The 13653-nt window shown below is 38.5% G+C and overlaps 2 protein-coding genes across 7 annotated transcripts in view; one reads left to right on the top strand and one right to left on the bottom strand.

Annotated features, from left to right (window-relative positions):
* Nucleotides 1-11055, bottom strand: part of pde6a (phosphodiesterase 6A, cGMP-specific, rod, alpha) — a 43979-nt gene extending 32924 nt beyond the window's left edge. For both annotated transcript variants that reach the window (XM_042061402.1, XM_042061401.1), the window contains exon 1: nucleotides 10580-11055. The gene's annotated coding sequence lies outside the window, so the exon portion shown is untranslated. The remainder of the gene's footprint in view (nucleotides 1-10579) is intronic.
* A 68-nt stretch (nucleotides 11056-11123) lies between these two features.
* slc26a2 (solute carrier family 26 member 2) overlaps nucleotides 11124-13653 on the top strand; it is a 31135-nt gene continuing 28605 nt past the window's right edge. For 2 of the 5 annotated variants that reach the window (XR_006022195.1, XM_042061404.1), the window contains exon 1: nucleotides 11124-11485. Coding sequence is in view for 3 of the 5 variants with exons in the window: in XM_042061404.1 (XP_041917338.1) it covers nucleotides 11443-11485 (43 nt within the window). In the remaining 2 variants the exon portion in view is untranslated. The other 3 variants (XM_042061406.1, XM_042061405.1, XM_042061407.1) reach the window with 3 other exon arrangements.

Genomic DNA, 13653 nt, shown 5'->3' on the forward strand with positions numbered 1-13653 from the left:
ACATTACTTTGATTTAATCAATGACTAAAATGTCATAGGGTCACAACCTCCTACATCATCCTCCAGTGTTTTATATACATTTTGATATCTGATATCGCCGCCTAGGAATATCTGTTGTTGTAACTAAATTTAGTGAAGCTTTGCAGGGAAAATGAAATGCTGTGTGCTGTGCTATAAAGAGTGTTGGATGCCTGGACCAAAGCATCAAGGCCATCCTTGCTCTCCCCAATCCACTACAAGTCACAGGAGCACATAATGCAAGATGATGGGTATGTTAATTATATCAGATTACATATTTCAGTTTTGGTTTAGATTTTCCAGTTGTAAATTTAATAAAGGCCCCATAGAAAGTATGACCATTTTGCTTAAATGCAGGCTAACAGAACCTGACCCAAGTTATTCTGTTCCACTTGTAGGCCGCAAACACTGGAAGCCATGCGGACGCTATGTTCTTGCTTCAAGGTAGACACAGATGTGTTTTGACTGTTGATTGGCTAGGTGTGTAGGCCTTGAGGGTGAATCTCACGAAGCCTGTCAAACTGACATCAAAATATTATCTACCTCATTTGATTTATGTTTTAATTTAAGTGACTGAATAGAATGTGAACTTTTATTTTCTGATAAAAGTATTATAGTAAAACAATTTAATATAACCTTTATTTCAATGTTATGGTAGCAAGATCCAGAATAATTCTCATTACCGATATGGTAAATGACAAACGGAGACCATTAGTAAGAAAACTATTTTTTGATTTTTTTTTTTTTCATTTACACAAATAAGTACATTAAATGAACAGTACTGCACATCAAAATGTATATTTTATATATTTTAAATTCCATTTTAAATTAATTAACTCTCATTACCAAAATACAATGTGTATTGTAGAGTTCACTTTTTCAAATAATCTCTTTGTTATAGATATATTTTGAACAAAACCCACTCGTGGGGCACCGTTAAGGAACATATTATAACAAAATTAAGAATTTTTTGTCTCTGAGAAATAACATCTTTACAATATCTATGCATTTTTATGCATTATGGTAATGAAAAGTCTATTACGGAGGATGAGAATTTATGTTACGGTAATGAGAAAGATTTCATTTTACCAAATGAATTTCAGATACACACAGGGGAGGTGTTAAATTGCTAGTGTCACAGGAAGGGGATTTACCCAGTCCCAGTGCCCAGTCAAGCACCAAGCACTTTTACCATCCAAAAAATCACCAACAAAGCAACCTTTGTGGGCAAAAAACATCACCAAAAGAGTAGCTTTCGAGAGCATTTCACTGGGCTTACAAGCAGATACCTTCCTTCGTCTGTGTTTTGTTGAATTAGAACCCATGACACCTCCAGAATGCTCAACAGTGGTGTCTGGCTTCCCAGATCCACCCTCCTCCACACTCCTGATTGGTTCTCTACCAACAAATACCAACAAATTCTTTGGGCATTCCTGTTCATTGCTGTGGCTGTTTATGATCCAATCTGCAACATAACCAGACAAACCTCAAGCCCTAGAGTGGGCACCAACAACTACCACTCTGGAAACACAGCAGCAAGATTTAACACATATCAGAGTCAATTCAGGTTGCTATGAGGGCCTCAGTCATAGCCACTGACTTCCTTTTTCAGCTCCTTTCAGTGACCATATTTGAATACTAAAATCTAACAGAAGTGTTGTGGTCGACTTACAAAGCCTCAAACACCTATCTTGCTTGTCAGCCACCTTCCCTTACCTCTGATACCAGTTCTGCATACTTTAACTTTCAAAGGCTTTCTCCATCACTTTCTCAAAAGAGAATAGTTAGCGCAATAAAGTAGACAATGTGCTTACTCTCCGAAAAAAAATGTCATGTCTGGTCTCAAAGCAGCCACATCCCTGACCCATATGTCTCTCCAATTGCAGTGGCATCCATGGCCCTAGCTCTCTCAGTTGCCAGTTCATCCATTTTCTTTGTTTTGCTTGAGGCATTGCTGTTGAACGTCTAGTTTGCTCCTCTTGTTCTCAAAACAAGCTGGTTACCATCTGTCTCTTCTCCTGTGCTGTAGACTTACAGTACCCCACACTTTCCAACTGGTACCAAGACCAAACTCTTTTCTTCTTTTCTGCTCCTGCCCAACAACATTGTACCACCTCCCTAAATTCGTCATGTTTTTCACAATAGACGGAATCATCTCGCCATCAATATACAACTTTTCTTCCACTAGTTTCCCTCCCCTAATAGATACTCCTGTACATTTGAGGTTATATCCTTGTTATCCATTTTATCATTCAACTTGGCCTACGGGTACATGGAGCCGACGGATACATGGCCACAGGTACATTGGTCATGTCACCCACATAGGCTCAGATGGGAGGTATCTGAGTGCCCACACTGCAAAAACTGCTTATCTAACTAAATCTAACCAAGTGTTATTAATCTTATATCAAGATAAAAAAAACTAGTTGGTATTGTTTTAAGTATAAAGACACTTACCTAGCGCTTTCTCATGAAATCATTTGACTTAAAATAAGTCAAACTTTTCTTAAATTAAGACATCTCATCCTGAAAACAAGCAAATTTGTCTGCCAGTGCGTTAAGCAAATTTGTCCTAAAAACAAGCACATTTGTCTGCCAGTGCATTGAGCAAATTTGTCTTGATAAGAATCCTTAAAATAAGTCAAAGTCTGCTTAAATTAAGTCAAAATGATCTTTCGAGAGAGCGATAGGTAAGTCTTTTCATACTAAAAACAATACCAAATAGATTTTTTGATCTTAATATAAGATTATCAACACTTGGTTAGATTTCATTTTTTGCAGTGCACATAGGCTCAGTAGGGCCACATAGGCTCAGATGGGAGGTATCTGAGTGCCCACATAGGCTCAGTAGGGCCACATAGGCTCAGATGGGAGGTATCTGAGTGCCATCCTGCACCTTTTACTGTACCTCCAACAACCAATTTGACAACCCATTATGGTGCCCTCATAATTGCCTCCATTGCCATGGTGAAAACCAAAAAAAATAAAAAGAAAACATGATATTACTGATTGACAAGAGATAGAAATCATTGGTCGAAACTGTAGATAAAACAGTAAAGTTAGTCAAAAATCCAAGAAGATTTAACATGAAATAGGCTACGCTTGAAAAAATGATCATCTGGGGAGGACAAAGCGGAATCACAAAGCGGTATCACATCAACTGTTTTAACGCCTTTTAACAACGGGCTGAGAAAAAAGTTAGTGGAGAGAACACTATATGTTAGGTGAACCTGACTAGTAGAGGGAACGGGTCATCTTATATCAGGATTATCACTGCATCATTACCGCAACTCAGCTTCTCATTACCGTTATTACCCTTTAAAATGCGTGGTAATGAGAAATTGGAGTAACGGTAATGAGATGTCCTTGACTAAGTTGGCAAATAACACAAAATGCTAGCAAGCTATGTAACCTTAACCTTTACAAAATATTTGTCTTTTATTGTCTTTATCATCATAAAATATAATTTCAAATATTTTTAAAAGCATTGAGTATCGCAGCATATCGGTAATGATAATCAACAGTGTAACAGAATAAAAATTCTATGACATTTACACAAATATCATGATGTGAGAGAAGAGAGAACAACTGAACTTGATTCCATTTTAAACCTTTTGTCCCAAGTGATGCATCATGGGTCTGCTTGTTAATTTAATGGAACAGTGTACTTAGGCAGGCAAGTCGCATTACGGTAATGAGGAACATTTAGTGTGGACACAATATTTTTACAATAAATGTAACCTTTCCTTTTGCAAAATATCATAAATATAAATATTAACCATAAATATAGACATTTTTACACAACTTTGCATAATCTTTTCATAATCAATTTATGTAAAAAGGATTTTTCATGAATGAGTGAGGCCACCATACACTATGGTGAGTGACTGGCTGAATGGGCGACAGTGGAAGACATACAGGTTCTGAGGGCAGAGAAGGTTCTGGATAAATGAGGGGCACAAGTAGCAGAACTTGTAGCTTGGACATATGTATTAAGCATTGCTCCACAATCTCGTGCTTCTGGCAGTGACAACACTGACAAGAGTTGAAGCATATCAGTTAAATTCATACTTTGGGGCCAGTTTAGCAAAGTTGTAATCTTACCAACAGCAGTGAATTTATCAAATTGTTGATGCTATGACACACTTAGCTCTAGGACACAGTGTTATATGCAACAACACTTTAGCTAAGGGAATAGCCTTGCAGCCTTGCTGCAGATCATAAGGGGGAGTCTGATTAAGAGTAGTCTGATTAGACAGCTAGCTCTTGCAGTGTATCAAGTTATGATTAAAGATAGCTTTTTCTTTCATGGAGGATGAGAGGTTGTTGATGTTCACTTCACTATTCTGTTTATTAACAACACACCCACTGCAGTTGTTATATTGGTATTATTATTATTTTTTTCTCATCATTGACATGGAAAAGGTTTTTACAACTTGCAGCTATGCAAAACAGTGTCAAGATGATAATGTGGTATGATGACATACATACTAGACCATATAATTTACAATTATTTTGGATACAGCAATAAAATAAAATAAAATAAAATAAAATAAAATACAACTTTTCATTTGTTTAAGAATATGTTCAGAATAAAGTTCTAACCAAATTCTTTAAAACATTCCTTTAGGCCTGCTTTAAACAATGTGGAAAAAGGTTAAGATAATTTATAGCTTTGCTGTATGATCAACAATTCTTGATATGAGGCACACACAAAAAAAAGAGTATCCATGAAGATCATGATCATGTGAATTTATATTTCATTGCTAATTACTAATTTGGTGACTGATAATAGCAGTATTGCAATTGAAATCTTTTTAATAATGTTAGCTGAAACTTAGGAAGCACTATACTGAGGCCTTGGGCCCAGATATGTATATCTCTGTGTTTTGTTTCAGGTGCAATCAGTGGTCAAAAAGTTTTCTTGTTTTCCTTTTTCTTTTTGTCTATTGTTTCTTTTTCCCCTAGAACTGTTTGGTTATTGTTTTTATCACTGGTACTCTGTGGTCTGTAAACTTTTCATCACACCCTGTGAGAAATCAAGACAGTCAGGGCCACAAATTTTACAGGCAACCAGGTTGTTTAATTTGATTCATTTCCTTTATTGGGTTCTATTTGAGAATTGTTGAGAGACATTTCTTATGTGTTTTGGTTTTATATTCAGCTTTGCCTAGGTATTATACTCATGGTAAAGAGACACAATTACTGCATTACTTTCAGTTAATTAGTAGGCTCATTCTGATTCAATCAGATTTGTGCTATTGTTTGGTGTCAAAGGCTTCACGTCTTTTAAAGGGGGACTTGAGAGTATTGGATTCAGAACTTATTATTTTTATATACATGTGATTTAGGGGAGACCGGGGACAGTTGCAACGCTTTTTGCATTTGGCTCTGTTACTCAGAGACGGTTTGGATTAGACAAACCAATGTTTTATACAATACACTTACATATGTCTGTTAATAGTCTAAACCATTTAAAGATAATTACAGAATCTACATTTTTCACAATTTGCATTTGAATGTAAGGAGTCAGATGTTGCAACTGACCCCGGCCCGGGGACAGTTGCAACATTGTTTGGGGATGGTTGCAACATGTTAAAAATACAATATATTACAATATATGTCAGTGCAGCAAAATGATTATTTTTGTATGTAAATACAAGTTAAGTTATAATAATATTACAGTGTTATTTATTCACCAGCTTTGATTAGATGACAATTATAGATTTGTCTAGATGAGTAGGCCTTATGTGCAGATGTCAAATATTGAAATAAAATACAGTAGGACTTTAGTGACATAGGAAGAATGGAACAATTTGGGAGGCAATTCACTTTTATTTAGACTATTGTCATGTAAAACATGTTTTTAAAAATATATATTTTATATGATCATATTTATGCATTGTACGGGACTGTACGGGGACAGTTGCAACAGTTGTTGCAACTGTCCCCTTTCCTGTCAGCCATGATAAAACCTCATGTGCTAGCTAAATAAGGGGACCATGACACATGCTTAAAGTTAACATATCACTCATTTAAATCATATAAGTTTGAGCTGAATCACAAAAACAGTGACAGCAGTTTAACAGAAACAAAGCTCAAGAAAATAAATACTTTCATACCTAAAAAACAGTTTTAAATCCTAGAGCAGTTCAGGAATCTCCTTGCTCCTTTCTCTGCTAAGGGGGGCATCCAACTGAGCATATGCAGTGTGAGTGTCATCACTCTACCTTGTTTCTGATTGGAGAAAATTGACATGTTGCAACCATCCCCTGTTGCAACTGTCCCCGGTCTCCCCTATGTCCTGATGCCTCTAAATCGGGATAATCGGAAAAGGTGATACACCAATGGGATTATCCCAACCTGATATAGAAATTATATAGACGAGTTTCTGAATAGTTTAGGCCAGGTGTGGGCAAATTGCGGCCCGCCCGCCAAGCACTTTCATCCTGCCCGCCGAGCATTTCATTTGGTTATCAGGCTGCTCGCTATTTTTTTCCTGCGATAGAGACGACGTTGGTTAGCTTTAAACTGCTTTTCACTCTCCTTAGAGAACATTATGTCAATGTCAAAACATCATGTTAAATAGAGATAACATCATGTTAAACTAAGTTAACTCTTAGTTATCTCCTTTGCAGCCGATCTAACGTGAACATTAGCCTATGCGATCCATTTAATTGGGAACGCGTCTGCACTCACAAGAGGGAGAGAGATCCGCAGGTTTCAGCTTGCTTGTCATTGTTGATAATTGATATCTCCTTCTTATAAGAAACTTTGAAGGCAACAGTAGTTCCCACCAGGGTGCGATTTGTATGGGGGGATGGTGAGGATTTCCCCCCCTCTGGTTTTCCTATCCCTACCTCTGCTAAATTATTTTTATCGTCGGGGGAGACAACATTTATCCCCCTCTGCCCCTCATATTGATTAATGCTACTTCAAGCGCTGCAACGTGAGAACAGTCTAGTAGGCTAGCCTACATAATAATCTGACATCAGAAATGCACCGTCACCGTCAGCACTGATGCTGCTGACACAGTGGCTGCGTGATAACTTAATTTGGCCTTGATCGTGCAGGACATTTCAGAAAGTCGATTGTGTAATCCATCATAAATGGCTAGGTTCAATGGAAAATTAGACAAATGAAAGAAAACGAGAAGGATTCAGTGAAGCATAATAATGTTTTAGAACCTTCAGAATTAGAAAACTGATGCAACTGAGATGGAGGACAACTGCACGTAGAGTAGAACGTAGGCCTATTGTCCGAAGGAACTTACATTAAATGAGGAGATATTTGCTGAATGTCACAAAAAGTGTTACAGAAATTGCTTGGCATCGCTTATTCAATGGCTCTATACCGAAACACCTGTAGTTTGCGGAGGACGAACGAGAAAGCACTCGTTTGTTAAATCAGCCAGTAGTAGACAAATAACTTTTAGAAATAATCTGTAGGCCTACTGCAAAAACGAATGTTGGTGAATGGTGGGTATTTAAACTATCTAGCGGGTGTTTTAACAGCTGCAAGAAATAGAAGCTTCATGGTCTTTATGTTCTGGTTCGTAAATTATTTTCATAAAACTTCAAGTTGCCCTATAACTTTACTCTCCACTGCACTGTAGGCAATTAACTGACAGTATGATAGGTTATTTATTTTCTGTAGGCTACAATAAACACATTTATTTTTTTCAACTTTTGCAATATTTGGCTACTGAACGCAAATCAGCAGGAGAGAGAATGCACGTAGCCTACGCAGCGTGTAGCGCAATGTGTAGGCTATTTGGTTACCAACTAACACTGTTCGCCAATTCACTAACTTAAGACTTCAGTGCCATCATATACAACGTTTTTTTACACAACAAATACAGAAAGGATGGAGGCAGCAAAAGTAGAGAAGTCATTTCAGATGGGGCAAGAACAAGGTGAATTTGTATGCTTGTCAAAACGTAGTCCTACCCTGCATTAGAGGAGCTGATCATCATACCAAGCACACTCGCTGTTTAAAGTCATACACCACGGTAAACTAAAACTAAAATGTTACAAAGGTGGCAAAAATAATATAGGGTATTATTAGCCATGACATTACTAGGCTATGAATCGTTCGTTCATTTTTTTTTTTTTTTAGGGTTAGGAAACTTATTCAAAATCATCCCCCACCCTGGTTCCCACTACTGACCATTTAAAAACTGTGAGAGGGCCCAGTACAGCGATAGCCATAGCGGAGCAGGCAGAAGATCAAATAAACGTGAATTAAAGCGACTGTCTTAAAGCGACAGTGCACAATTTATACATTTGTTAAACAGCATAAAATTATCAGCATTTTTAAGCAATTCATATTTTAAAACAAACACTTTTCATACTAAATTATAGGCTATAATAAATGTATTTTTTTATGTGTGTCGTGTTGTGCGGCCTGCCGGCCAGTTTTCAAAACCCAATGTGGCCCTTGAGCCATAAAGTTTGCCCACCCCTTTAGGGGGATTGACCAAATGTATTCTTTTTGATTTACTGGGGTTGTTATTGTACACCAATCATGTGTAGCTATTTTTCATGACTTATGAACAAATCAGTTAAATCATGTATCTAGTCATGTACCTGCTTATTTGGATCCCACTAACTTTAATGAACCAATTGTATAATCATTTATATTTTATATAGTGCCAGTATTTGATGAAATGTTCCAGCCATAAAGGCTGAAAAAGGGGGATTGAGAGAAAGTGAAATAGAACATTATGTCCAATATTCCAATATGTGGTTTAATGTTCTGCATTATGTCCAATATTCCAATATGTGGTTTAATGTTCTGCATTTCTCATTAGTGGGTCACTTTGATACCAAAAGTATGATTCTATGTAATCACTGTATGATATCTGTACAGTCCCTGTGTATATCTGTGTGTGACTGTATTTAGAGATAAGCGGGAATATTATGACTTTGCAGTGTTTCACTGTTCTGCATGGCTGCAGTGCGTCAGTAGCTATCTGCTCCGGATTGCCAGGCTGCCACTAATCAGGGTCTGATTCAGTGTAGTCCACGTGAGATGGGATGACCAACTCAATCTCCCGTCAGCCTGGAAGGATACTTAAACCTAATTATTTCCTTGTCTAGTTAGAGCAGCTGATGGATCTTTAGGTGAAGTCATGCTGTCTCTCCCTTGATGCGCATCATTGTAAATAAACTCTGTTCCTGATTTTTCATACTATTGGTCTGACTGGGTCTCTATTAAATCTATGGTATCAAAATTACCATCAACAACAACCCTGACCAGCAACACAGCAACACCCCCAAAGTCAAAAAATAGTCTCAGTCATCAGTCTTCACAGCATCACAGAGGAATAGGCCCCTGTAGTCATTTACATATGTATTCATTTAGCAGACACTTTTATCCAAAGCGACTTACACTAGAGCAGTGGTCCACAAACTTTTTCTTCCGAGGGCCAGCTTACTATGCCTGGCTCTAAGGGCCAGAGACTCTGAGTATATCAGTAACCATAAATAGCTTAGTGCTGTGAACAACAGCAGTCTACCTTAGTTGAATATTCCATTACATTTAATCTATAGGCTATAGCAATTTAATACCATTGTTAGCTGTGTTTATATTGCCATCATGCCATATCAGTGTAAAACGTAACTCAAATTAAATAATACTAATAAAAAGACTTTTGCATTCCCAAAAGTATATTTTATTAAAAATGGGTGAACTCTGAACTCTGAAAATGTAAAGTTCTCAAACTATGAGAATTTTATGAAGCGCTGAAGTGGTCTGAAATGACCACCATTCTAACTTTCACTCACCTGAACTTGTGACCTCTTTGTAGGCCTATGAACATTTGAACGAGTGAATACAAAATAGAAATAATTATCCCAGAAAGTCCCAGAAATATGACTTGAATAGAAGTTAGTTAGTTATTAACAATTAATTGATAAACTTTTACAATACTTTGAGCACTGATGCAGTCAGCATAGACCTCTTACATTGTTTGCAGGTAGGCCTACATTTCATTCCGTTTTTGATGGCAAACGCGAAACAGCGCCAAAATAACCACAAGTGGACAAAAATGTGTACTGTTAAGACTCGCCATAGAGAATGAATGGGGGAAATTGCGGAGGTTATAGTTTGACGGTGTCGTACTCCCGTGCGGGCCGGTTGCTATATACCACGGACATGTTTTGGGGGGCCACCCAAAATGAGGTGGCGGGCCGTAGTTTGGGGACCACTGCACTAGAGTATAACATTCAAGCTACAGTGCAGAGGAAACCTATGAATTACTACTGCATGTGTCAGTACTATTACTAGAAGACTGACATTATGACATGTGACATGTGACATTACAATATTACGACAAAATGTGGTAGGAGGAGAAAGTAGAGGGAGGTAGAGGAAGGAGGAGAGGGGAATGCATGGTATGTGTGTGTTAGGTGTGTTAGAAGTCTTAGGAGAGGAAGTATGCTTGGAAGAGTTAGATCTTCAAGATTTTTTGTAATAGACAAATATGTGAATAAAGATAAAAGAGAAATATTGGTATTTTCCAAAAGTTCAGCTTAGCAGAATTATCTTACAAACTAACCTTGGCCTGCTGAATCATGACTTGAATGTGGGGAGTGCAATAGGTCCATTTCAACTGTGTGCAAATTAAGGTTGGACTTCTTCCCATGGCTTCGTGGTGTTTGGCAAAGCAATGAGTCCCATTATACATCAATTAATTGGCTGCTAGGCCTACTTACAATTCCTGGCCTTTTCAAATCAGCGTTTTGTAGGCTACTCTGATTACTGTTGTTCTACTTCCAACTGAAGGACTTCAGCAGCTCGAGGTCGAGGTCAACATTAAAAGGTAGGCTACGGTCAGCGATTAGGCTAGGCTATAGTAGGCTACCTGATTTCAACATTTTTGTTGGGGGACAACAGTCCCACGGAAAAGTGACACTGAAAAAACAAGCATTTTATAGAATTAAAAATCTATTCAAGAACTGGCAGCAGCAATACTCAACAACTATAATGACCCAACTGAGATGTAGCATCAGCAATCGACTTGGAGCATGAGTTGTCATACAAGCCGAAATGTCAACATGTGGTCACATGACAATTCTCTTTCGATCCACGTGACCCTCGCCGGCTTCACTGTACGTACCATACGTACACACCGCCGCCGACTTGAGCTTCCAAAGATTCAGGAAGTCATTCATTTTCAAGCAGAAAGTTGAAAGTCAGTCAACTTTATGGTAATGAGCTATGACGCGGTTCAGCGATCAACGACCAGCAACCAATCGAATAGAATAAAGTATTAAGATAGAACATGATCGAACGTAAAATGCTGTCACGTCAGAGCGTCCAAAGCTTCCCTGTACTTTTTTGACAAGCGTCCTTGACAGGGCGATCAGAGCTTCTTTGGAAGCTCAAGTCGGTGGCGGTGTGTACGTACAGTAAGATGTCATGGAAGTGGAAACCGTCATCATCGAGGGGACTAGTGTAACAGGTATGAAGCCAAGATGAAGTGCCCGTGTAAATCCTTTCGACTTTCCAAATAACACATGGTCGGTGGTAAGTAGAACCACACGAATGATATTTACTTTATGAAGACGTCACTTAAAAAGTTGTAGACATTTTTGGAAAGTCGCCTTAGCTGTTTTGCTCATGTTAGCGCTCCAGTAATTAGCATTAACGACGTCGTGGACACGTTGCAAAGTCGATGCAAGGCTGTTGTCAGTGGTCTCCATTCACACTTAACGGTAATAACACCCAGGGCAGGCTATTTAAAATATAGATAACCCTTACTAGCCAACTGGTTTCTCAGTTCATGGGCTACATTTGTTTGTAATTTAAATATTGGAGTAAATACTCGATATGTAACTAAGTTAGATGCCCCCTGTAGATGTTGAGGTTTGGTCAGACATTCTTTTTACAACCCAGCAGACCTAAGTTTCTGTCTGGGACATTGGGTGCCCTAAAAGCCTAGCATTGATAAGTGTAGGCACTGATAACTGACCCTAATGGATGAGGGCGTGACGGGTTTGACTTGCAGTAGCAGACTTTGACTCCAAGACCTGTGAGGGGAGGAAAGTCTTCCAGCTTAACAGTGTCTTCACTCGGTAGTGTACAGTGGAGTCTTTGTTTTGAGGAGAGGTCGCGGTCAGCAGTGGGGCTGTTTTAACGGCAGTTTCAGGGGTTTTTTCTGCGTCCAAGGGGGAGGAAAGGTAACCTACTGCTCGGAGTGAATGTATTGAGGTACAGTTACTTAAATTACTCCATCTAAAACTAAATTAATAATCTCACAAAGTGGACTATATGTGTAATAGAGTCTTTATGAAGAAGGATGCTTAGAAGTTGACCACAATAAGCTAGGACTTGTGCAAACTCCAGACATGGAGCTGAACTATATTGAGAGACTCTCTTGTAGGCTGGACTTTGTGATTGATAAGAAGCAATTGGACTTGGACAGGATGGAATGTATTCGGGTTGGTGTCACAGAAAGCATGCCCTGTAATTAGCGAACAGACTTTTCTTTTTCCTAAAACTCTGGTAGAGGCTTAGAAGGGTAGAGGTTAAACCTTAACGTGTTTTTTCCTTATAATAATAGCTTTAAACTCATCCTGATGCTACACTGACTTATAATGCAGAGAATGAAATATCTTACATTGCCAATGCATGCCTACAGTGCTTGATATTGTACTGCGTCGCTTAAAGGAGAATTCCGGTGTGATATTGACCTAAAGTGTATCGAAACATGATACCGAGTGTGAACGTATGTCTCATAGCCCATCTCGGCTTGTCCCCTGCACTCCAAAATCTGGCGCTAGTTAGCCGATGCTACCAACATCTTCTTCAATAGTGGTGCTTCGGCATCGGGCTAGCCATGCAAATAAATCACTGTTTTACACCCATTTACGAGGCTCAATGTATCTCCACACTTCATTGGTAGACTTCCTAGGGCCCTGACATTTAAAACGAGACATTGAGAACTTTGAAAAAGCACTGGTAGTTTACTTACAAGACGATTTATACAGACAGTATCTTCACGAAGTTTAGCGTTTGCAGCCATCTTGAATTTAGTCACGATAAGTCGAGCAACGAGTAAGAATGAACAGCTATGATAAGGGATCAGATTCCAAAAATAATTCAGTGGAAATGCATGGATTCCAGTTGCTGCTACTGGAAGAAACTGGAATCCATGCATTTCCACTGAATTATTTTTGGAATCTGATCCCTTATCATACCTGTTCATTCTTACTCGTTGCTCGACTTATCGTGACTAAATTCAAGATGGCTGCAAACGTTAAACTTCGTGAAGATACTGTCTGTATAAATCGTCTTGTAAGTAAACTACCAGTGCTTTTTCAAAGTTCTCAATGTCTTGTTTTAAATGTCAGGGCCCTAGGAAGTCTACCAATGAAGTGTGGAGATACATTGAGCCTCGTAAATGGGTGTAAAACAGTGATTTATTTGCATGGCTAGCCCGATGCCGAAGCACCACTACTGAAAAAGTTGTTGGTAGCATCGGCTAACTAGCGTCAGATTTTGGAGTGCAGGGGACAAGTCGAGATGGGCTATGAGACATACGTTCACACTCGGTATCATGTTTCAATACACTTTAGGTCAATATCACACCGGAATTCTCCTTTAACATTGTTGATCGGGAAGGGCCGT

This window comes from Alosa sapidissima, chromosome 14 (assembly GCF_018492685.1).
Source record: "Alosa sapidissima isolate fAloSap1 chromosome 14, fAloSap1.pri, whole genome shotgun sequence".
Taxonomy (NCBI): domain Eukaryota; kingdom Metazoa; phylum Chordata; class Actinopteri; order Clupeiformes; family Clupeidae; genus Alosa; species Alosa sapidissima.